Source organism: Apteryx mantelli, chromosome 26 (assembly GCF_036417845.1).
Source record: "Apteryx mantelli isolate bAptMan1 chromosome 26, bAptMan1.hap1, whole genome shotgun sequence".
Lineage (NCBI taxonomy): Eukaryota > Metazoa > Chordata > Aves > Apterygiformes > Apterygidae > Apteryx > Apteryx mantelli.
Window position 1 is genome coordinate 784,128 of NC_090003.1, and position 23,137 is coordinate 807,264.

The 23,137-nt window shown below is 67.7% G+C and overlaps 1 protein-coding gene across 4 annotated transcripts; it reads left to right on the plus strand.

The window, feature by feature from the left end:
* Positions 1 to 1,286: 1,286 nt before the first annotated feature.
* On the plus strand, positions 1,287 to 22,765 carry PLEKHG5 (pleckstrin homology and RhoGEF domain containing G5). 4 transcript variants are annotated; one of them, XM_067311047.1, is made up of 23 exons: positions 1,287 to 1,314; positions 1,967 to 2,060; positions 11,488 to 11,564; positions 15,855 to 15,987; positions 16,068 to 16,170; positions 16,283 to 16,343; positions 16,478 to 16,569; positions 16,682 to 16,818; positions 16,903 to 17,027; positions 18,217 to 18,405; positions 18,703 to 18,873; positions 18,963 to 19,058; positions 19,175 to 19,225; positions 19,344 to 19,493; positions 19,579 to 19,689; positions 19,765 to 19,914; positions 20,020 to 20,157; positions 20,237 to 20,356; positions 20,441 to 20,573; positions 20,672 to 20,787; positions 20,865 to 21,034; positions 21,122 to 21,931; positions 22,020 to 22,765. In XM_067311047.1, exons 2-23 carry the CDS (start codon positions 1,994 to 1,996, stop codon positions 22,027 to 22,029), a joined length of 3,210 nt encoding a protein of 1,069 aa, XP_067167148.1. In that variant the 5' UTR covers positions 1,287 to 1,314; positions 1,967 to 1,993; the 3' UTR covers positions 22,030 to 22,765. The 4 variants fall into 4 exon arrangements, with proteins under 4 accessions (XP_067167148.1, XP_067167147.1, XP_067167146.1 ...); XM_067311046.1 differs by lacking the exon at positions 1,287 to 1,314 and having other exon boundaries at positions 1,780 to 2,060; XM_067311045.1 differs by lacking the exons at positions 1,287 to 1,314; positions 1,967 to 2,060 and adding an exon at positions 9,109 to 9,241.
* The last annotated feature ends 372 nt before the right edge of the window (positions 22,766 to 23,137 follow it).

Consider the following 23,137-nt stretch of genomic DNA (forward strand, 5'->3'; position numbering starts at 1 on the left):
ATGTGCTTAGAATAAATTTGGAAAGAGCTTTTGCTTTGGCTCTAGCTTGAATATGCCATCCAACTATTTTTAAATAGATTGTGGTACTGCTAGAGGCTAAATATTTATCAAGGGGGGAAGAACTGTTACCCACATACCACTCAGAGCAACAGTGTGGTCTCATGTGATTCTCTTATCTGGTGTGTGCTGGATTGTCACAGAGTAGAGAGGAAGGTACTGAGGTTTGGTGTTTTAAAAAAAAAAAAAAAAAAAAAAAAAAACACGTTTGTAGTTCTTGGTTGGGGCAATGACTCGTTCCTGAGTGAAGATCAGCTTGGGGGAGTCGTGGAGAGCTGAGTAAGCTGCTTGGCCAAGCTGAGAAGCTATTTGGCAAATATTTGGGAATCTGGAGAAATGCCTCTGGATGGGTAACTTTGGGCAGTCGGGCTTTTGATGTATCCTTTACTGTAAAAAGTAACCTCAGTTTTATCTGCAGTTTCTGGAATTGTAATTAATGTAGAGCGGCTCTGTCTGTGTCCCAAGGTACAGATTTTTTTAAGTGATGTCGTCAGCTCGGCGCAGCTCGGTGGGGTGTGCCGTCGCCTCGTGGCGCGGGAGCACCTGCGCCCCGGCGGGCAGGCTGGGACGGGACAGCGCGGGCTCCGAGGTGGCTGCCGCGCGTAGACTTCCCGGGCCGGCAGGGCAGGGCGTCTTTTCCCAGCTCCTCGGTTAGTGCTCTGGGAGGCCGGAGGCAGTGGATCCTGCAACCCCGCTGCAACTTAAGTTGCCTTTTCCAAATAGTTTGTTCGTAAACTTCTTGACTACGTTCAGGTTTTCTTCTGTGTGAGAAGGAAGAATGCCGTATTCTGCTAAATATCAGGTTCTTAGGCTGGCTACCAAAGTGGATGTGAGTAATCTATAAAAAATGAGGGAATGCTTTTATCTGCTTTATTAGGAGATTTCCTAATGCTTTAGAAATGTGTACCTGTAAATGAACAAATTAAACAAATAGACTGACTTTATTGGAGAAAAAAAAGAAAAGCTCTGTGCAGTACTGCTGCCTTTTAAAGAGTTAAAGCTTTAACTTAATCCAGTCTTAATTCTCCCCATATGGCTAGGTCTGGCAGCACAGGAAAGGCTTGGCTGACAATCTAGCCCGAACAGTGGCTAAAATAAATATGGGGGCCATCTGTGCAGCAAGGGAAAAAATCACATACAGAGCACGGGGCCTCCTCAGACAGCCCTCGCCGAGTTAAATGTATATTCGAGACCCGCTAGCAAAACAAGGGCAGGGGGGAAGCAGGGAGCAGGAAGAAAACCGTTCAGTTGTGAAAGGTGAGCCGGCTCTGTGAAATGTCAGAGCCGAAGGAGCCTCCTCTCCGGGCGAACAGGAGCGGGTTCAGCGCCTGTTGCTGCGGTAACTTGCCCCGCTGCTGGTGGTGCTCATTCGCCCGTGGCTTGAGTTTTCCTGAGGATTTGAGAGTGCTTCAGTGGACGGGGAAACTCTGCCTGCGAGGAAGGGGTGTGCGTGTGCGTCCGGAAAGTTGCGCTGCAAAACTCGCAGTTCTCCTACCTGGCAAGCGGCAGGAGCCGGCGGGGCGGAGGCTGGCGGCGGTTGGGTTACAGCGTCTGCGGGAGGGAGGCAGGGCAGGAGGGAGGGATGTCCTAGCTGGCGGAGGAGGGAGACCTGGGAAGGCGGATGAAATGTGTGGCTCCTCCGAGAAGCCAGCCCTAAAACACCGCACCGGGGCGGGGGGGAGCCGGGCGGAAGAAGCAAGCCGGAGGCGGCCGAACGTGCCGCTTCTCGAGTCACGGCACAGTAGCTCGAGAAGAGCCCCGTTGAGCCTGACCCGGAGGAGAGAGCAGCGGCACTGAGCTCCTCCTGCCAGGAGCAGAGCCCCGCGCGGCTTCCTGGGCGTCTGAGCTGCTTGAGGGGCTGTTGGGCGCAGCACCGCTCCCGCCTTGACTCTGCTCTCTTGACCCCCAGGGACTGCGGAACCGGCGGCCCAGGACCATGAACTCTGTGCTGACCAAGTGCGGGTCCCCCCCGCGGAGCTGGCTCAATCTGCGCCTGGGGATGAGTGAGTAAACTCTGCTCTGCCCACACCTCGGTGTTTCGTGCACAATCTGTCGGAGCGAGCCGGAGACGGGCGTTGCCGTTCTGCGTAATACTATTTTCCAAACGGTAACTAATCAACGGATGGTTCTGCTTTCTAACAGCTAATGAGTCTGCTGGTGCCCCACATGCCTTGTGCCCTAAGCTACTCCCATTAATCAGCAATAATAACTTAATGGTATAGAAGCTGAGAACGCTGCAGAACTGCGGAGGACAGTTCAGGGGAATTAGCAGCGATCCGTTAATGAGAGGAGGGCTGGCTTGTCCATAGGGGCATCTTCCAGTGGGAGGGAAGGAACCGAGGAGTGACACTTGGCTGATTTCATGCCTTGTCCGGGGTGAGAACAAGGTTTTCGGTAATTGCTGGTGCTTCGAGGCAGATGCTGCTGCTTCAAAGAGTGGAAATCCTGGTGTCCTGGCAGGAGAGCTGGTTCCCTGCTTTCATGGCAGAAGGACTTCTTGTAAGGATTTGCTTACAGGGGAAAAGAAGGAATTGAGTGGCTGGGAGCTTCAGGAATTTAACACTGTGAAATGTTGTTGCCATAGCGTTTAGGTGCCTTTTGAACTAGCTGAATGAAGTCATCCTTCATTCCAGGACGGCATGTGTGCAGGGTAAGCCAGGCTTCGTGCTGCCCACGGCTGGCTGAAAAGGGCACCCTCGGGGAGATGCTGCGAGCGGGCAGTCGCTGGCATTGCCCGTTGCTGGAGCACCTCTTCTTCTGCGGAGGGGTGGCTTTCGCTCATGCCCTGCAGGGAGGGGGGACGCGAAATGCCTTTTCGGCCTCAGTCCCAGCGCTGCGTTCTGGAAATGATCCCGTTGGCAGCGGAGCAGGCTGCTAGCGGCGAGCTTGTCTGGTCTGCATCGACGCAGCCCGCCGGGGTTGCTTCGCAGCCCGGTCTGTGTATAAGCTTGGGAGAAAAGTAGAGGCTATTGGACTTCCTAATATGCAAAGCTGTGTGTTCGGGTGACTTGCACGCAACTGCTGTGTAAAAATAGCGCTGCTCCGCAGGCCTGGGCAACGCGTGCGTGCCCCGAGGGCGTGCTGGTGGGCTGGGAGCTGCCAGCTCTGCCGCATGGCGACGTCCGCCCTCGGGAATGGTGCCGGAGCAGCGCTGCGGAGCGGCCCGGCCCGGCCCGGCCGAGCTCCCGTGGCGGCTCCTCTGTGTCCGGCCGGCCCCGGATGCAGCGGGACACGGGTGCCCATACGGCGCACCGCGGCACTAGGACGCTGTAAACCCAGGACGCAGCAGGGAGCTTTTGCAGGCTGCCCTGATCCACGCCCGCGGGAAAGCCTCGGCGTGACGGTGGCTCCGAACATCAAACGCGCTCAGAACAGGAAGGTCCCCGAGTCGAAGTGCGGGGAGGAGCAGGGCAGCGTGTGGCCTGGTAACCGCCGTGGCCGCGGCTGAGCTGTGTGGCCTGTGAAGAAGATAATGATGCTCTTTTAGGATTTCTCGTCTTGTTTCGAGTACTGTCTCCTGGCTTTTTGTGCTTGTTTCGTTGATGGTAAACGCTTCAGACCGTAGTCATGAATATTGCCATTATTTGCATCTACCCACAGGTTTCAGCGTCTCCTTCAGTCTCTCTCTAACATGGGAGTAGGCAGCGTTTCCCACAAAAGCAGTGACTTTGCATGTAGCTTCTGGACAATCTTAAAATATATTCTTTTTTGGGGTGTTACCGCAGATAGCACGTGAACACAGAATTTCCTTCCATCTCAGCCTGTTGGATGCTACTGAAGCCTCCTGATTTTTAGCATTGCAACAGACAGCACAGTTGAATTCTTAATTAGTTAAAATTTAAAGGTGGAAAAAAACCGAAAGAATAAAAAAAAAAGGGGGGGGGAAGTCTAGTGTAAAAGATCTGGCAGGTCATCTCATCTGCTCTCCTTTCTCCATGGCATAATCTCAGGTGGGTTTTCTGCTCTGTTTTAAATTGAATGATAAAGGATCCAACACTTCTGCGCATGGACTGCTCTGAAATGTAATGGAACACACTATTAGGAAATTTTTACGATACTCTGACGTGGAGTTTTCCATTGCTTATACTCTTTCTTTTCTCCTAGCAATATCTTCTTGGATATGTTCTAAATAATTTTCTTTCCTTGGTGTTTGTGCTCTCAACAGTCTGGTCCTCTGTACTGTGCTCTCTTTGTATAGGTTGGCTAAAGGGTATGTAATTCTCCACATTGCTCCTCCTTACTTTTTAGCCAACGAACGTGGAAATAGAAATGCGGAGACACGCTACACCCATATTCATGGCATCCGAAGCTAGGAAACCTGAAGCCATTCTGGATTTCATCTGAAAAACACAATGGTTTTTAATACCCATCTTCTAAAACACGCTGACGCAACAGTATGAATACTACAGAATTACTCATTTTCCCCACCGGACGTTGTGGTCCCATGTAAATTTGCACACAAACAAGTGAATGAGCAGCGCGCAGCCCCGCTGCTGAGCTGACGTGTGGCCAGATGCAGCCTCCTGCTGGCGATACCATTTCGTGGCCGACTGGGAGGCTGCCGAGGCTGGTGATCTCTGCGTATATTCCAGCGCACTACGTAAACTCGAGCGCTTTCATCTCCAAAGTCTTTGCTTACCTCTGCACTTCTTCTTATCTGAATAAATTTCCTTCTCGATGTCTCTGTGCTCATCCAAGCGCATATGGTAAATGTACTCTTGACAAAGACTGCTGTGATCGTGTGCAGGCCCTCGTCCCCCGGCCCACCTTCCTCTTCCTCGCCGTGCGACGGCGGCGCAGGCAGGGCTAGGAGAGGATGGAGTCGCTCCATGAGTTTTACATTTTCTCTTTTCCCCCCATCGTGAAAGCCTTAATTGGTGTTTCAAGAATGACTCTGCGTGAATCAGGTGTTTTTTGATTCAGAAGCGTTGCAATCAGTAAGAAATTGATTATTTGGCACTTAAAATATCAGTGGTGTACTAAAGTAAGCAGTATGTGCTTTTTACGTGTTTTAGCATCTATTAACTTTTGATGGCAAGCAGGAATGATTCTTCAGTTCTGGCTGCCTTTTCTGGCACAAAGTACCTGGAAACAACAAAACTATTCTGAGCATGCGTTGCTTTTAAAAGAAAATGGTCTCGATGATGAATTTCGGGACTGGAGTTGTCTTAGCCTGGCTGAGCTTTTTTGTGCATTTTTTTCCAGTTTTAGGGAGAGTTTTATGCGATGCAGGAATCCAGCTGCCTTGCACGTCTTCATTTTAGTTAGAGAGGAAAAAGGTGAAACCTGTTTCTCTTAGTTTATTCGTGTGTGTCTGTCTCAATATTAGCACTGGCTACAAACAGCCAGCAATGCTAATGCTGGGAGAAAAATTTGCCAGGGAGGAAACAGCAGTGTTTGAACTTGTTCCTGGAGACCTGTGGGTAGAATCATTTCCATGTTTACTAAGCGTTGCTGTAGGGATTCGGTTTGGTTGTAGCTTGTGTCGGTGTTTCGCTTTTTCCTCCTCAAACGCTAGCAAGGCTAAGACCCTACGGGCCTCTCCCAGGCAGCGCCCGGGGCTGGGCACTGCGGTTTCGGCTGGGTCTCGGGGCGCGGGTTGCTCTGGAGCTTCGGTTTTGATTCAGGAGATCCCTTGTGAGGGACAGGAGGTGTTTCTTGGGGTGCGCTACGTGTTTTCGCCTCTCCGTTTCCCTCCGCAGTCTTCGGACGGCTCTTTCAGCCTTCCTTGTGAGTCGGGATGCTGAATTTCCGTGCTGCGGTAGCCTGGGTGGAAGGGGTGGGAAGCTGCTCCCTCTGGATGCCTGCACGAGCGGGACTTGGCAGGTCGCACACAAAGCGCGCAGTCAGACGTGTGGCTCCAGAGCTCAGGTCCGGGTCCACATGAAGTGTTGGTGCTTTGCTTCCCGCGGGCTCGTTCGTTCCGGGAACAGATCGCCGACCCCGGGCGCTCGGTCGCGGAAGGGGCTCTAGGTGTGTGTCCTGTCGAGTCAAACTCTTCCCCGCCGGAGCGCTGCTCGCGTTCTGCGTGCAGCCGCCCTCTCCCGGCGTCCGGGCTGCCCGGCGGATGGGGCTGGCACCGCGTTTGCCTGCTCCCCTGCAGCGCTCCCAGTGCGCTCCCGAAGCTTTTCCATCTCGGAAGTGCCCTTGGCCCTCTCGTTCCTCCTGCAGCCGGCAGAGCTCTGGGGGCCATTTGCGCTCTTTGGTTTCCAGAGCTACTGACTGCTCTGCAGCCTGGGAAAGGAGACCGAGAGGGATTTTTTCCCCCAATTTACTGTAACGTGCTGCGGTCTGCTACTTGGCCGCGTTTGGCACGTTCGTTTACCGCGCCTCTTGGCCACCTCCGAAGCGTGAAGGTGTGCAGCGGTCGGGGGGCTTCCCGGGCTCGGCGGAGCGGCGCCTGGCCAGCGCGGAGGCGTCCTGCTGCCCCCGCTGCTCCCCATCGGCCCCCGGAGCGGTGCGCGGGCAGCGGGGCTCGAGCCGAAAGCCGGCTCGTCGTCGCGGCGGGGCCGTGCCGGCCGGGCTGTCGCCTCCCCGCCGCTTCCGCAGAGCTGCGGCTTGCGGCCGTCAGAACAGAGCGATCCCCTGCTGCTGCCCTCGCCTCTCCTGGATGCCCCAGTGCCGTTCGGCTGCTGCCACCCCGCGAGCGCCATTTTCCGTAGGGCTCTGCACGGCTGAATTTGTGCCCCAGAGCCCCCAGCGAAGAGCTGACTGTGGCTGAAAGAACCAAGAGAGGATTTAAAAGCAAAACAAAACTTTTATAATCTGCATAGATGGCTTTAACTGAGCGGGATTTGGATCTCCTCAGTGGCTGAGTCAGTATATGGAAAATGTGGTTTGATGCAGACAAACCTGCAGTAAGACGTCTGGGGCGATAAACCAGCAGCAAAGCGCGCTTTCAACTGGAACGGTTTCGCAGCACGGCTGCTGCGGAGCGGGGCGCGGAGACGGCTGCAGGAAACCCTCCGCAGCAGCCGGTCGGCGGAGCTGCGGGGAGAAGGGGCCGGGTGGCGCGGGGCGGGGGCGGGGGTTGCAGGGGGGAGGAAGATGCGCGGAAGGAGGGGACGGGCAAGGCTCGCGGGCTGCCGAAGGCGCCGCAGCGCTCCCGGCTTCCCCGGCGCCCGGGGAGCGCCGTGGGGAGGATCCCGGCCTGCTGTCAGCTGGGCCGGTCCCATCCCAGTGGCTCTGCTGCTCCTCCCGCACCCGCTCCGAGCCGTGCAGCGGGGCTGCAGCACAGCTGGGAGTGTTTCTCTCCTCCCTGCGTCCGCGAGTCGCCTTCTCGCGGGCCGTTTGCGTCCCTTCGCCGGGGATGGAGAAACGTAGGGCGCCCAGGAGGAGTTAAGGATGGGGGGAAATCAAAGCAGACGGAGCTGATTAGCTGCAGAGACCCAATTGCATCCGCGCTGATCCCGGCGTGGCGCGTCCTCCGTCTTTGCCGTTCCTGGCCTCAGGTTTGCCGGTGCTCGGCCCTCCCGGGGTCCTGGCTGCACGCTCCTGTGCGGTGGCACGTGGGACCTCGGGGATGGTTGCACCAGTTCTGCACAGGCTGGGAGCGCGCAGGGCCCCTGCGGCTGCTCCAGCTCCTCCGGGAGTGTCCCCTGTGCATCACCACCACCATGCCATGGGAAGGGCTGCCGGCAGCGGCGCTGGGGCAGGCTGCACCCGGGAGCCCTCGCGGTGTGTGCGGGGAGGGCGCATCCCTTCGAGCAGGACCGCGACGGTGCGCGAGGGCTTGGAGAAACGCTTTCGTCCTGCTGCCGCCGCCGCATCGCTCAGTCCCAGGGGCTTTTCTGCACGGCCTCGTGTTCGGCTGGTTTGGGACGTGCCCTCGCAGGGCTGGCTGGCGGGATCAGCGAGCGGAGAGGCGCGGAGCGCCGCAGGCGTCCCCGATCCGCCGCTCCCCGGTGTCGCTGGGCCGACGCCGTGGCGAAGAGCGATTCCTGTTGCGCGGCCACTTTCCAAGGCGGGCAGGACCCTTGCAGGAAGGTGCAATCTGCAAATACAATCCTGCACTGCTCTTGCAGGCCTTAAACCCTCCTCGACGCTTTCCTGTTTGCTCAGATTTAGGGAGAAATATTCCACTGAGCGAGCCAGGGAAAGCTGGAGCAAAGTCTTGCCGCAATCTTAAAGCAGGAATCGCAACCAGGTGTCTGGGTTCAGGGTGGAAAGCTGGAGAAGGAGCAGCGCCGGCGGGCTGGTTCCTCTGCTCTCAGGTTTTGCCAGCTGCTCCAGTTCGCAGGTCCCCGTCCCCCGCCATCGCCGCCTCCCGGCGTGGAGCCGCGTGTCCTGGAGGAGCTTCCAGCATGCCTTTTCCTGCGGGAACTCAAATGCAAACGCTTTCGTTGCAAAGCTGCCTTGCAGCTGAACGCGTCCCGTGTCCGGGACTGGGGGCGCTCGTGCCGGGTGCCGCCTCGCCGCGGCCGGGGAGAGGCGGTTGCTGCTGCTCGGGGAGGGCGGCGGGGGCCAGGGGAGCCGGCGGTGGGCCGGGCCGATTTCGGGAAGCGGCTTGGTGCGCTGTGCGGCGGAGCCCCCGCGTGGTGCCGGGGCGGGTGCCGGAGCCCCCGCGCCGCCTCCTCGCGCCGAGGCGCGGCCGAGGGCTCCGGGCGGCGCATTCCTGCCTCGGAAAACCCACCGTGGCAGCAGAACTGCCGAACAGCCCCGCTCTTCATGGGGATTATTTTAATCACAAACATGTCTTGTCTCCTCAGCTGAATTTCTTTCATAGACGGCGGAAAGTGAAATTCGTGCAATGTCTGTGGGAGGCTGAAGAAAGGGCCTTTGTGCGCCCCGCGCGGGGCGTTGGGCGGCCTCCAGCAGCGCCCTCCGCCGCCCGCGGCTCCCGGCTCGCGTGATCAATGCTCCGCTTGTCCCCGGGCCTGGCCCGCTCTTAAGGCGGGAGCCGGGCCTCCTCCCGCCGCGCGCGGGTGCCGCTGCCGCGGGAGCCGGCGGAGGGCTCGGCTCCGCGGGCCGGCCGCGCCAGCCCTCTCCGGCGGCCCCGGCAGTGACGGCGGCGGCAGGGGCCCGCGCGGCGCCCCGGCGCGCGGCCGCAGCATGTTTCTGTACTGGAGGAAGCGGGGCGCCTACGAGCTGGAGACTTTACCCGCCGCCCTGACGGAGCTGGAGTACGGAGCGGTGGAGCGTTTCTCCTGGAGCTCCACCTTGGACATCATCGAGGATCTCGGTGGTAGGTCGGAGCTGTGGCACGTGGCAGGTCGCTGGCGGCTGCGAGCGATTGCTGTCTGCCGGCGCTCAACGCGCCGCAACGAAGCTTTTCCAGCCCTTGCAAAGGGGCTGAGAGGGTGGCGTGCCGGGGACATGCTCCAGCCCAGGGACAGCGGGGGAAGCCCTCGGCTCCGGCTGGGAGCTGGTGAGCTCGGTTCGCTCCCGGACAGGCAGCAGTCTCCCAGCCGATGACGGGACTGCCTTAATGTCCTTAATGCCCGTACGGGAGAGCCGGGTGCAATGATGCAGCTGGCAGCAGTGCTCTGGGCGGTGGCGGCAGCCGGCCAGCCAGGGAGAGGCGCTGGGGAGGACACGATCCCTCCCCTGCTCCCGGGAAGCGGCCCTGGGTCGGCCCGCTGCCCCCTGCACCCGTGGATCAGCTCCGATGCAAGGCACCGGAGCTCCTAGTGTGTACGTGGGCTTCGGGTGCCGCGTTCGGGACAAGCGGGGGCTCCCGGCGTCCCGCCGCCCCACCGGGCTGCGCCGCTCTGCGCTCTCCGCTGCAGCCGCGGCTGCACAGCGGGGTAACTGTGTTCGAGTTTTTGGTGAGCTTGAAAAACTTTCCTCTCGCTCATGCGAAAGAATTTCTTATTTGTTTCCGTTATTATTCATAACAGGTCAAGTGCAATGATGGTTGCGGCAGGGCGGCCAATGGCGCGGCCGTTACCAGGCCGGCGGCGCCGCGGGCGGCCGGGGACAGAGGCTCATTGTGCGCGCGGGAGCGCGGGCCGGCGCGTGGGCAGCGCTGCGGCACGGCACGCTCGTCCCTCCCGCGTGGAGTCGGGAGCCGGCTCCGCTCGCACGCGGCAGCGCTGCCGGGAGGGTCCTGCACCACGCAGGGATGCTGGATCCCGTTCCCGTGGCGGGAGGATGGTGCACGGCCTCAGCACGACGTGCACCTGGGCAGCACTGCCAGGAGGGTCCTGCACCATGCAGGGATGCTGGATCTGCTGGATCCCGCTCCCGTGGCAGGAGGACGGTGCACGGCCTCAGCACGACATGCACCTGGGCAGCACTGCCAGGAGGGTCCTGCACCATGCAGGGATGCTGGATCCGCTGGATCCCGCTCCCGTGGCAGGAGGACGGTGCACGGCCTCGGCATGGCGTGCGCCGGGGGCAGCCTGGCCTCTTCTGCCTGCTCGCCAGCCCTGGCCCCCGACCCGGGGACCGCTGGCCCCGGCTGCTCAGGGTGCCATTCCCTGGCTGCTCCGCAGCTCCCGTGCCGATTCCCGGCCTGGCAAGCGCGTTTCCGTGCCCGGCTGCCGGTGGCAGCACGTCCTGTCTGGGCCGGGCGGGAGGAGGCTACGCGGCGCTGGCAGGGCTCGCCGGCCCCATGTCTCCCCGTCGGTGCTGGGAGAGCCCGGCCCGCGGGGACCCCTCCGGGCAGGAGCCTGCCGCCCTGCCGATGCTTTGGCAGCGAGGAGCGGAGGGGACGCTTCCTCTCCGGGCCTGGGGCACCTTCTCCGGGGCTCGTCTGTAAATACGGACCCGTTTCCCAGCTGTGCGGCCAGGCCGGGGGCGAAGGACCCATGGGATCGCGGTCCGAGCGCGGGAGCGCCGGCCGCTGGCTCCGCTCGTGGAAACCGCGGTCTCATGTTTCCCTGGCTCAGCCCGGCTGCCGGCGGCCTTGATTCCTCCTCGCTCCTCCCCCGTGGCCCGGGAGGGCAAAAAGGCGGTTTTTCCGCAGACTAAATCTGACCCTGGCCTTGGCTGCGGGCCCGTTCCCACCGCGGGCAGCGCCGAGGCTGCTTGCGCTGGCGCAAGGGGAGCGGGAGCCCCCGGAGAGGCCGCGGCGCTCCCAGGGCTGGGGCGCTCCGGGGACGCCGGCGCCGCGGGCTCTCGCTGCGAGCGGGGATCGGCCGCGCTGCATCGCCTGCGCCCGTCCGGGCTCCGGACCCGCGGCCTCCTGCCGGAGGGACGAGCCGGCGCCACGCCGGCCCGCCGGCGCTGGGGGCCCCTTTGGGTACCCTCGGCCACCACAAGTCTGTTATTTTTAAACTATTAAACATGGCGCGTAACAAAAGCCTCCAAAATAGGATTTGTGCTGAAGGCCGATTTAACTGTTAAAGCTTAAAGCGGCTTGTCGGCCGGTCCGGGGCTGCCGGCCGCGCTCCCTGCTGCGGGGCCGCGGCTCTGCCGTCCGGGGCAGCCTCCGGCTCCGGGTGCGAGCCGGCGCTGACGGCGGCTCCCGTCTCCCTCTCCCCGCAGACGAGCGGCTGCCGGCGGAGGAGAAGGGCCTGCGCTGCCAGAACCCCGACTGCCCCGACAGCCGGAGGGCCGTGAAGGTAGGTGCCCGGTCGGTGCCGCGCTCCCGGCCGGAGGCACAGCAAGCGGTCCGCCTTGCAGCCGCTGCCCGGAGCAGCTCTGGTGCTGGGCCCGGTCGCTCTCCGCGCTTCGGTTTTGCTTTCGCGGCGCCCAGTCTGTGACGCTCGCTGCAGCCCGGGGCAACGCGGCGCGGGCCGCTCCGTGCACCCGTCCTGCTTTCCCTCTCCCCTCCACGAAGCAGGGCGAAGGGAGGCTCTTGTCCTCTCGCTCCAGCTCTCCGACGCCTCCGGCTGCCAGTAAAACCGGCCCGCAGAGCTGCCTGGCCGGCGGCCAGGGGCCGGCGTGCCGCCAGCGCTGCACGTTGGTCGTTCGGGAGGAGCCGCAACGCCAGCTGCGCTGCTGGGAAACCGCAGCTGCTCTTTGCGTCGCTTATCCTGCACGAGCGGGTTTTCCAGAGGGCAGAGCCACCTGGCCACCGAGGCTCCCTCCGCGTGATGGGGCCGGCTCGCCGGGCCCGCGGCTCGGCCTTGCGCGTGGCTGCGGCGCAGCGTGCTGCCGCGCTGCTCCCCGGGTGGGCGGCAGGGACGGCGGCTGCCTCCTCGGCTGTGGAAATCGGCAGCGGCTCCGCGTGCTCGCCCGCCTCCGCAGCGCCGCGGGAAGCGCCCCAGCCGGCCGGCCGCGGCAGAGGAGCTGGGGCGCCGGGACAGCCCCGGGGCAGGCAGGGTTCGCCCACAGCTGGCTGCTCCGGCTCCCCTGCGGAGCCGCAGGCGGACAGGGACAGGGAGCTGCCGCTCCATGCCAGCACGCACGGAAACCCCCTCGGTCCGCACGGCTTGGTGTCCGCAGGCTCGTGCACAGGCTGGGGCTCAGCTGCGTGGCCGCAGCTCCCCGTTTTCCCTAATCTGCTGTAATTCAGACCAATCCAACGGAGCCCGTCCGTCCTGCTGGGCGCGGGCAGAGAGCCAGCGTGCAGGTTGGCGCAGGCAGCGGCGGAAGCGCCCCGGGAGAAGGTGCCTCCTTGCCGGCGCCGAGCGTGCCAGCCGCCGCAGCGTGGTCTGGGGCACCTGAGCCGTCCCGCACGTGGCCGCTCCGCAGGGTCGGCGTGCTCGGTGCGGGGTGCCCCGTGCGCTCGGCGCGGGCGGCGGGGTGGCAGCGTGCAGCCCTTGCAGGCTGCATTTGCCACGTCAGGCCCCAAGTTTGCTGCGCCGGCGCTGCCGTGGGTTTGGCCAAGCTGCGCTGGGCGCGACCCGTGTGCCGGGGCCTTCGGTGAAGCCAGGGAACAAAACCGCCGGGTTCGCGGTAGGCTGCAAGGCGCCTTGAGCGTTAGGCGGTGCCCTGCGAGTGGAAGCACCTCTCTAATCCCGTTGGTGGCTAATGCGAAGCCTGAGTGGATTTAGGGTCCCTTATCTCTGGCTGCTCGACCTGCCGGCCTGACGCAGCACCGGCTCCGGGGCCGTTTTCCGCACGCCCCGCACCGGCTCTGCCGGCCGCCGCAGCCTCGGCGCGCTCTCGGCGCACCGCCTGCCCGCCCGCCTCCCGGCGAGTCCGCCAGGCTCCGGCGGGAGCCCTGGGAAGCCTCCGCCGCCCGGGGAGGCTGCTGGGGTGCAGCTCCGGCGGAGCGGCTCGCAGCTCCGGCGCCCCGGCTGCCTCCCGCGCGGCGGGGGGGCGCCTGCCCCCGGCTGGGAGGTCGCCGCGGGAAATTCCTCCGGCAACAAGGGGGATGGTTGTTTAGTCTTGGAAGCTTGGCAGCACCGCCGGGAGCTTTTATTCTGTGCAGGCGAGTGGAGCTGCTCTGTTTATTGAAATTAGGCGCTGGCTTTCGAGAGCATCAAGAAGGAAGCAGCAGAGCGGTGACCTTCCGAGGCGGCCGCTCCAGCTGGAGGCTTCAGAGGGATTTGCTCACCGGCGGGACGACGGGGAGCCGGGTGGCCGCTCCTGCTCCACCGGCCCCGCGCTTCCCCGGCCGGCGGCACCGCTCCACACCGGGGTGTTTGCTTGCTGGCAGCAGCAGCGTTATCCCAGGCACTGCGGGGTTTGCCCGATTTGCTCTGTTTCCGTGTGACTTGGTGACTCACCGGCCCTGGCGCGGGCAGGAGAATAGCCCTGCAGCTGCTGAGCGCCGGCGCCACGGTCGCTCGCTCCAGCATGAAGCGGGACGCGGCTCGTGGTCTCGCGTCCTGGCTGAGGGTGGACCGGCCGCCGCTTGCTCGGCCCTCGCGCTCGCTCGGCTGCACCTGCCCGTTAGCAGCGTCCTGACCCGGCGCCGCGGGAACAAGCGCTGTTTTGCCGGTGCCGCGGAGCGCAGAGGGCAGGTTTCCAGGCCGCGCTCGCCGCGGAGATGTGTCACGGCCAGTGTTTGCACTGGTGGAGCGGAAGTGTAAACACGCTGGGAGCGCACACACGTGGCACTAGGCGCCGGCCGCGGGGGCCCGCGCGGCCCGAGCAGATCTCCGCGGCGCGGGGCAGCGCGGCGGGCGGCACCTCTCCCGCGACCCGCCGCCGGTGACGCCCGGGAGGTAGCGCGGGGCCGGGGAGGCTGCCCGGGGGGCTGCGCCGCGGGAGCTTGCCCCTCTCGGGGCGCCCGGCGGGCGGTTTCGCCCCGGCACGGGAGCTGCGGGGCGCTGGCGTCGCAGGGGAGGTCGCGGCTGAGCAGCGTGGCTCCCTGCAGAGCGCGGGTGCTCGCTGCGCGCGGTGCCGGGCGGGACGCGGGGCTCCGTGCGTCGGCGCCTGCCGCTTCCCCACGCTGCTCTCGGGCTCGGCGGCTGCTTCACGATGCGCAAACGCACAGGCAGGCCGGCGGCTTTCTCCGTCCTCGCGCAGGGCCGTGAGCCGAGCCGGCGGCCCGGTTCGGCGGGGCTGCCGGGTGCCTGCTGCGGGGAGCGTGCCCGAGCAAACGAGGAGCAGATCTGGGGTGAATTTCCGCCTTACTCACTTCCAGCCCCCGGGCGCCCCACCTGCTGAGTCAGAGCGGAGGCGCCTCCGGCTGCTCCGGCAGGGATGAGTCAGGGGCCCCGTGCCGCGGGGACGGGGCTGCCGCATTCCCGGTGCTGGGCAAGCACGCTTCGTTCCCCAGGGAGGTGGGCTGGGCTCGGCTGGGCTGGGCTTGGCTGGGCTCGGCTGGGCTGGGAGGCGCCAGGGGCCCCAGCCGCAGCGCCGGCTCGCAGGAGGCGGTTTGTCCCTCCTGTGCCTGAGGCTGCGGGCGCTGCGTTAGCCTCCGCGACGGCTGCGAGCTGCGGGCGCGCAGCTCAGTGCTGCGGACGCTGCGCCCCGTCCCTGCTGCGCCCGCACTGGCGCTGGCTGGGGCGCCGCCGCCTCCTGCTCCGTGCAGCCCTGAGCTCGTGGCTGGTGGTGGCTCTGCCCGGGGTGAGCCGTGTGCGGCGACACCGTCCCTCGCGCGTCCCTGCTCTGCATCCTGGTGTCGTGGCCCTAGGGCCAGCCGGGAACGGGTGCCTGCTGCATCCGTCCGTCGCCTGAGCTTGGCGGCCGGCGGCGCCGCAGCAAATCCCCCGCAGCTCTGCCTGCGGCCCCTGAGCTGCACGGCACGCGGTGGCTGGGCGAGCCCCGTCGTTGCAGCCGGGGCTGGAGGGGCGCGGAGCCGCGCTGGCCCCGGCGGCCCGGCAGGAAGGCAGGCAGGAAGGCAGGGAGCCTGGAGGCACGCGCTCTTCCTCCTGGTGCGGCACGGCGCAGTGCGGGGCCGGCCCGTGCCTGCCCGGGGATGGCTGCGGGGGCCGATCTGGGGACCCCTTGCTGCTGGGCACACACTGCATGTGCCAGAGCGGGGAAGCGCTGCCGCTACCTCTCCGCCGGCATGCGGGTGCCCTGGCACGATGGCAGTGGCAGCACCGTGCATGGCAGCGGCAGCAGCTCCGTGCCCACGGCACAGCTGGAGCGCGGGAGCCGGGAGCACCCATGTCCCGGGAGCGGGGCCGTGCCCGCAGGGGTCGCGGGCCGCGCTCCACGTCCGGGGCCTGGCCAGGTTTAAAAATAAACGCCTGTGAATGCCGGGCCGCAGCCACGGCCGCGGCCGGGCGCACAATGGGAGGAAGCGGGCCGCTCGCGAGCATTGTTCGGCCGCAGACGCTCGCTTCCTCCGCTGTGCCGTGGGGGCCGCGCTCTCGCGGGGGCTCCGCGGCGCGCCGCAGCCTCCCGCCGCCGGCCTCGAAGCCGCGGCCCCGGGCTCCCGGCTGCCGGCGCGCTGCGCGCCCTTGGCGGCACGGACGGGGCAGCGGGGCTGCCGGCGCGCTCCGAGCGCCGCCCGTCCCGGTGCCGGCGCCGGTGCCGGCGGGGGCTGCAGCGCGCGTGTCCCCCAGGTATGCCACCACGCCGAGTGCCAGCAGCTGAACCGCGGCAGCCCGCTGAGCCTGTGCGAGGCCTGCGACGGCCGCTTCCACGGCGCCATGCACTTCGACGGGCACGTCCGCTTCGACCTGCCCCCCCCGCAAGGTGAGCGCGGCCGGGCTGCCGGGGTGCCCGCCGGGCACGCCGCGAGCGCCCGCGCCACCCGGCCCCGCTCCCCTTCGCAGGCTCCGTCCTGGCCCGCAACGTGTCCACCCGCTCCTGCCCGCCGCGCACCAGCCCGGCCTCCGACCCGGACGAGGACGACGACGCGCTCGCCGACGGCAAAGGGTGAGTGCGGGCCAGCGGCTCACCCTGCGCGGCCGCCCCGGCTCCACTCCGCTCGGCTCCGCTCGGCCGGGAGCGGGCGCGCGGGGTGACCAGCACCTGCTCCTGCCCGCAGGGACAAGAGGAGCTCGGCGCTGAAGCTGCCCAAGAAGAAGGCTCGCCGGAGGCACACGGACGTAAGATGCCGGCTCCTCTCCCTATCAACCCCCGGTCCATGGCGGCGGGGCCGGAGCCGTGCCCAGCGCCCAGAGCCATGCCGCAGCCTCTTCCCAAAGCCTCGGGCTCCGAGCTGGCACCTCTCTTCCCGCAGGACCCCAGCAAGGAGTGCTTCACCCTGAAGTTTGACCTGGACATCGACATCGAGACGGAGATCGTGCCGGCCATGAAGAAGAAATCCCTGGGGTGAGTCCACCCGCGCGTCCATCGGTCGGTCGGTCAGACGGCCGCGGGGCTGCCGGAGCACGGCCGGCTGCGGGGCTGCGGGAGGCTCCACGCGGGGCTCGTGCCTCCGCAGGGAGGTGCTGCTGCCGGTGTTCGAGAGGAAGGCCCTCGAGCAGAGCGAGGTGGACATCTACCTGGACCAGTCCAACACGCCGCTCTCGCTGCACTTCGAGGCGTACCGCTTCGGGGGACACTACCTGCGAGTGAAAGGTGCGGGGCGCGCGCGGCGCGGTGCCCGGCCGCCGCAGGGCTGCCGACGCCGCCGGCGCTGACCCCGCTTTGCTCCCGCCGCAGCCAAGCCCGGCGGCGAGCTCAAGGCGGACCCGGCAGCGAAGGACTCCCGGTCGGCCAGCCTGCCCATCCTGCGCACCCCGGGCACCGCCGCCACGCTGGAGCGCCGCGAGGCCGCCGACGTCCTGGTGAGCGGCTGCGGCGGGCGGGCAGGGCTGGGGTCCGCGCCGGCCGCTGCGGCGGGGTCTGCTGCCGCGTCTCCCTGCGCGGAGACCCGGATGCCGTTCCCGACGGAGCGGCGCCGCCTGCACGCTGCAGCTGCCGTGCGTGCCATCCCAGGCCTGCCCCGCGCACCCTGGCCCCAGATAAGCCGCGGGATGGGCTGCGTGCCGCTCCCCGCCGAGCAGACCGGCACGCCACCGGCCCTCGCACGCAGATCGGCACTGCGGTGCCCAGCTGGGAAGGGCGGCCGGGCACTGGGCTCCCGGGGACGTGGCAGCAGGGTGCGTGCTGGGGCCCGGCAGAGCGGGGCAGGGTCCCTCACCCGCTCCCGGCGAAGGGCTGCACGTGCCGGATGCTGCTCTGCCGCCAGCAAGCGGCTGGTGCCAGCCCTCGCTCCGCTCTCCGGCTGCGGGGCCGTGTCCGCGACGGCCCCCCGCGCGGCCCGTGCCGCCTTCGCCAGGACCGGTGTCCTGGCCGGGGCAGCGGGGCCGTCCCGGTGCTGCCGGTGCCCGCCTGGCCGGGATCCAGCTCCTGCCGGGCTGCAGCGGCCGGGGGGCTTTGATCTTGGCCAGCGGATTGCCGGGATCTGTTTAGCTTATCTGGCGAGGAGGGAAATTGGGCTTTCTGCGCTGGCCCCACCTCCTTTTGTTCGGAGGAGCCGGCCAGAGCCTGCCCGGCCCCGGCGGTTCAAGTTCGGAGCGCGCCGCGGCGGCCGGCGCCCCGCGGGGATGCGCTGCCCCGCGCGGTGGGTGCAGCCGCGCTCCCGCAGCCCCGCTCCCCGCGCATGAGCCCGGCCGCGGCGGCGCCCGGCTGGGGGGCGCGGGGCACCCGGGATGCAGGTACGCAGGTCAGCGGGGCTGCGGCGCGCGCCGGGGGAGCGTGCTGCCGGCTGCCCCGCGAGCGTGCCGCCGCCGCCCCGGTGCGGGCAGGGCCGCGGCCGGTGCACGGGTGCCCCGCGCGCCCCGGCCGGCCCCGCGTCCGTGCTCGCGCCGTCCGCAGCCGCGGGCGAGCAGGAAGGGCAGGAAGCGCGTGCGTGCGCGCGCGCTCAGGCCGCGGCAGGGCCCAGCAGCCGCGCTATTGTCTCGCCCGCGGCCGCCGCCGTCGGGGCCGGCCGGGCTCCGGCTGCCGCAGTGCCCCCTGCGCTCTCTCCGGCAGGCTCCGGGCCGGCGCCGCAAGAACATGACGGAGTTCCTGGGCGACGCCAGCATCCCCGAGCCCCTGCCGCACGGCAGCAGCTCCCTGCCCAGCGGCGGCAGCGGTGGCGGCGACACCTGGAAGAACCGGGCGGCCAGTCGCTTCAGCGGCTTCTTCGGCTCCAGCATTGGCACCGGGCCCTTTGGGCGGGTAGGTGCACGCGGGGTGTGCGCGCGCGGGCCCGCTGCCGCCGGAGCGATGCTGCGGTCCCTCCGGGCCGGGACAGCGTAACGAGCTGCCCGCCTGGTGCCGGGACTCTGCTCCCCCGGGGTGCGTGGTGCCAGCGTCTGGCCCGGCCCACGCACCTGGTGCCTGCTCTGGCCGCGCTCCCCCGTAACCCCAGCCCTGGGAAAAGGGCTGCCGGCTCCGCGGCCGGGCGAGGAGGGCCGCGGGGCAGCGGCAGGCGCCGCGCCGTGCCCTCGGCCAGCCGTCCCGCTCGCCCTGCAGGAGGGGGACAGGATGGAGCAGCTGGAGAGCAAGCTGCACACCTACAGCAGCTTCGGGCTGCCCAAGCTGCCGCAGCAGCTCCGCTTCGACCAGGACTCCTGGGAGGAGGAGGGGGATGACGCCAACCTGGCGCTGGAGGACAGCTGGCAGGACATCATCGAGGGCGCGGAGGTGAGGCGCCCTGCGGCTTGCGGTGCCGGCTGCGGCGGCGGTCTCCTCCGGAGCCGGCGCGGCGCTAAGCCTCTGCGCGGCGTCGGCAGGCCCTGACGCGGCGGCAGTGCCACCAGCAGGAGGCCATCTGGGAGCTGCTGCACACCGAGGCCACCTACATCCGCAAGCTCAAAGTGATCACGGATGTGAGTGCCGGCTGCCGGGCTCTGCCGCTGGTGGCAGCGCCAGGCTGCGGCGCAGCCTGGAGCGGCGCCGCGGGAGCCTGGTGCTGCCCGCAACGCGCTCCGCTCTCCCCCTGCAGCTCTTCCTCTGCTGCCTGCTGAACCTGCAGGAGTCGGGGCTGCTGTGCGAGGTGAGCGTCCCCGCGGCACCCCCGTCCCCTCGCGTCCCGCGTGCCGGCGGTCTCGGCGTGCCGCGCTCCGCGGCGCTGCTGCCCGCGGCAGCTCCCGGCCTCGTCCCGCGCCCCGCAGGTGGACGCCGCGCGCCTCTTCGGCAACATCGGGGAGATCATCCAGCTGCACCGCGGGCTGTGGAGCAGCGTCATGGTGCCGGTGCTGGAGAAGGCCCGCCGGACCAAGGCGCCGCTGGACCCCGTCGACTTCCTGAAGGGCTTCCGCATGGTGAGCACGGGTCCCGGCGCGCCGGCGGGGCTGGACGGGCCGCGGCGTGCCGTCCCGGCGCTGACGTCCCGGCGCCGCCTTGCAGTTCGGCTCACTCTTCAAGCCCTACGTCCAGTACTGCATGGAGGAGGAGGGCTGCATGGAGTACATGCGCGCGCTGCTGCGCGACAGCGACCTCTTCCGCGTCTACGTGACGGTAAGGGCGCGGGCACGGGCGCGGGGCCGGGAGCGGGCACCACGCTGTGCCGGGCGCTAACGCCGCCGCGCGCAGTGGGCCGAGAAGCACAAGCAGTGCAGCCGCCTGAAGCTCAGCGACATGCTGGTGAAGCCGCACCAGCGCCTCACCAAGTACCCGCTGCTGCTCAAGTCCGTGCTGAAGAAGACGGACGACGCGCGGAGCCGGGAGGCCATCATCGCCATGGTGAGTGCACGGGGCACGGGGCGCGGGCCGGACCCCCACGGCCGGGCTCCCAGACCCCCGGGACCAGGCCCCCAGCACCCTCACACCCGGCCTCCCCCGCTGCAGATCGGCTCCGTGGAGCAGTTCATCAACCACGTCAACTCCCGCATGCGGCAGCGGCAGGAGCGGCAGCGCCTGGCCGCCATCCTCAGCCGCATCGACTCCTACGAGGTGGTGGAGAGCAGCACGGATGAGGTGGACAAGGTAGGCAGGGCGGCGGAGCGGCTGCGCTGTGCCGTGCCGTGCCGTGCCGCACCGCGCCAACGCCGGCCCCTCTCCGCAGCTCCTGAAGGAGTTCCTGCGCCTGGACCTGACGGCCCCCATCCCCGGCACCTCCCCGGACGACACGCGGCAGCTCCTGCTTGAGGGCAGCCTCAGGATGAGGGAGGGGAAGGACAGCAAGGTGAGCAGCGCCGCGCCGCGGCACGGCACGGCACGGGGCGCCCCGCGGCTCCCGCCCGCGCCCACCGCCTGCCTCTCGCCCCAGATGGATGTCTACTGCTTCCTCTTCACCGACCTCTTCCTCATCACCAAGCCCGTCAAGAGGGCTGAGCGCACCAAGGTCATCCGGCAGCCCTTGCTGGTGGACAAGATCGTGTGCCGGGAGCTCAGGGACCCGGGTGAGCCGCGCCGCTTTGGCGGGCGCGGGCCGGGGGTCGCTCCGAGCCCGGGGCCGGCTCCGCTCGCGCCGCCCCGCTCACGGCTCCTCTGCCCGCAGGCTCCTTCCTGCTCATCTACGTGAACGAGTTCCGGAGCGCCGTGGCCGCCTACACCTTCCAGGCCAGCGGGCAGTCGCTGTGCCGCGGCTGGGTGGAGGCGCTGCACAACGCGCAGGTGAGGGCCGGCGCGGGGCGCTGGGTGCCGGGCGCTGGGCACCGGCCCCGCGGCCCCTGACGCGTCTCCGCTCCCAGAACCTGCTGCAGCGGCTGCGGCTGCAGGAGCAGCAGCGCAGCCAGCGCCGGCGCCTGCAGGAGGAGGAGGAGGAAGAGGAGGAGGAGGAGGAGGAGGAGAGCGGCACCTCGGCGGCGAGCTCCCCCACCGTGCTCCGCAAGAGCACCACCAGCCTGGACTCGCAGCGGAGGTGCGGAGCGGGGCAGGAGGGCCGTGCGCGCCGGGGGGGGGGGGGGGGGTCGGCACCACTGCCGTCCTCACGTCCGCGCGCTCGCAGCCCCTCGGACGGCTCCACGGAGACCATCGCGGTGGTGGTGGTGGACGCCAGCGACGAGCTCTCCTCGCCGGACACGGAGGTGGGGCCGTTCAGCTCGCAGTCGGACGCGACCTCCCTGAGCACCACGGCCTCGTGCAGCACCCCCACGGCGGAGCTGCCGGAGGGCGGCGGGGAGCCGGCGGCTGCGCCACCCCTGCCCGGCGCCCGCGGGCTGGCCCCGGAGCCCGGCGGCTGCCGCTCGGCCTCCCTCGACAGCGCCTACGGCACGCTGTCGCCCGGCTCGCTGCAGGAGGGCGAGCGGGCGGCCCCGGCCCCGCGGCCCCCCTCGCCCCGGCTGCGCCGCCGCGCGCCCGTGCAGCGCCTGCCCGGCGGCGCCCGGGTGCCCAAGTCCCGCTCGGAGGCCAGCCTGCTGCCGCTGCTCGCCGGCTGCCCCGCCGCCCCGCCGCCCGCGCTGAGCCACAGCCGCAGCCTGGGCGACCTCTGCGCCGAGCCCCCAGCGCCGCCGGCGGCTGCCCCGGCCCCGCGCCGCCTCTGCAGGACTAGTGGGGACCCCCCCGGCGCCGGCCGGCCCCCGGCCCCCGGCGCCTGCAGCAGCAGCGGCGGCTCCAGCTCCGAGCTCTCGGAGCCCGACGAGCCGGGCTCGGCCCGCGCTGCGCGCAGCCCCGGCACCGCTGCGCCCGGCCGCGCCACGCCGCCCGCCGCCCGCCGCACCCTCTCGGACCCCCAGTCGGCCCAGCACCGCAAGCTGACCCTGGCCCAGCTCTACCGGATCCGGACCACGCTGCTGCTCAACTCCACGCTGACCGCCTCGTAAGCGCCCGCCGTGCCGCGCCGTGCCGTGCCGCCGCCGCCGCCGTGGAGGGGCCCTGCGGCTGAGCGCCTCTGCCTCTGCCTGCAGGGAGGTGTGACGGTGCCGGGGGGCGTGGAGACGGAGAAGCCTTGCACCGCTCCGGGGAGCTCCTCCTGCTTGTGCCTGCAGCCGGCACCGGGCCGAGCGAGGAGCGCGCGTGCCGGGACGTCTCGGAGGCGCGACAGCGAGCCGGCGGAGACACGGCCCCGCTTCCTCCCGGGGCAGGATGCAGATGCTGGGGCAGCGCCGTGCCCGTGCCTCTCCCGGCCCGGCGGGGAGGCAGCCGGCCGCGCGTGCCGGGGCTGCTCCGGTTCGAGAGGAAGGGAACAAAACGTTGGCGGCGGGTGAAGAGGGCCGAGACGCAGAACGGACGCGGTGCCGGCGGGCAGCCAAGCGTGCCGGCAGCGGCGGCGGGGAGGCGGGCTGGCGGCAGGAGGGGATGGTGCCGGGGTGCAGGGAGCCGTGGGTGGTGCGGGGCTGGTGGCGAGGGACGTGGCGAGCACTGGGGCAGGCGGCCTCTGGCACACGGGCCTGCCCGAGCCGGGGGAGCAGCCTGCGGCGCCCGGCCCGGCCCTCGGCCAAGCGCCGTATTTATTAAGCTTCGATTTGTGCAGCACTGCGGGGTCAGGGAAGCGGCAGCTGCTGCATGCGGCACGGCCCGGGTGGGCGCACGGGGACCGGCCACAGGTGTTGTGCCACGACAATAACGTCCGCGCTGTGCCGGGCCGGTGCCTGCGGCCGCCCGGCCCTGCTGCGTAACGGGCCGAGCATTAAACCTAGCCGAGTGCACGCTCGCCGGTGTCGGCTCTCCTTCCGCCACAGCGCTGCCGGCCCAGGACGGGGTCCCGGGGGGCGGCCGGCGCGAGGGAGGCGGCCGGGGGCACCGCGTCCCTGCCGCGCGCTGCCGCCGTCGCCGTCATGTGGTTTCGCACCCCTGGAGCGACTTCCAAAAAAAGCATTTCCTCCTGCCGCGGTCGGGTGTAAAAGCCTCGGCGGGGCGGGCTGGCGCTCATTCGCCACGCGTTGCGCGGCAGCGGCGGCGGCGGCGGCGGCGGGGCGATGGATTGGCGGGGCGCTGTGCCCGGGCGCTGAGCGCGGGGAGCCGCGGCTCGGCCGTGCCGCGCGGCTCCACCGGCCCCCCGGCATGCCCCAGCCGCGCCGGGCGC

Bases quoted from the DNA above. Each gene is read 5' to 3' on its own strand.
- PLEKHG5 (XM_067311045.1), top strand. From the start codon at position 9,109: ATGTTTCTGTACTGGAGGAAGCGGGGCGCCTACGAGCTGGAGACTTTA. The intron at 15,988-16,067 runs GTGAGCGCGGCC...TCCCCTTCGCAG, and splicing joins CGACCTGCCCCCCCCGCAAG to GCTCCGTCCTGGCCCGCAAC. The intron at 17,028-18,216 runs GTGAGCGGCTGC...TCTCTCCGGCAG, and splicing joins GCGAGGCCGCCGACGTCCTG to GCTCCGGGCCGGCGCCGCAA.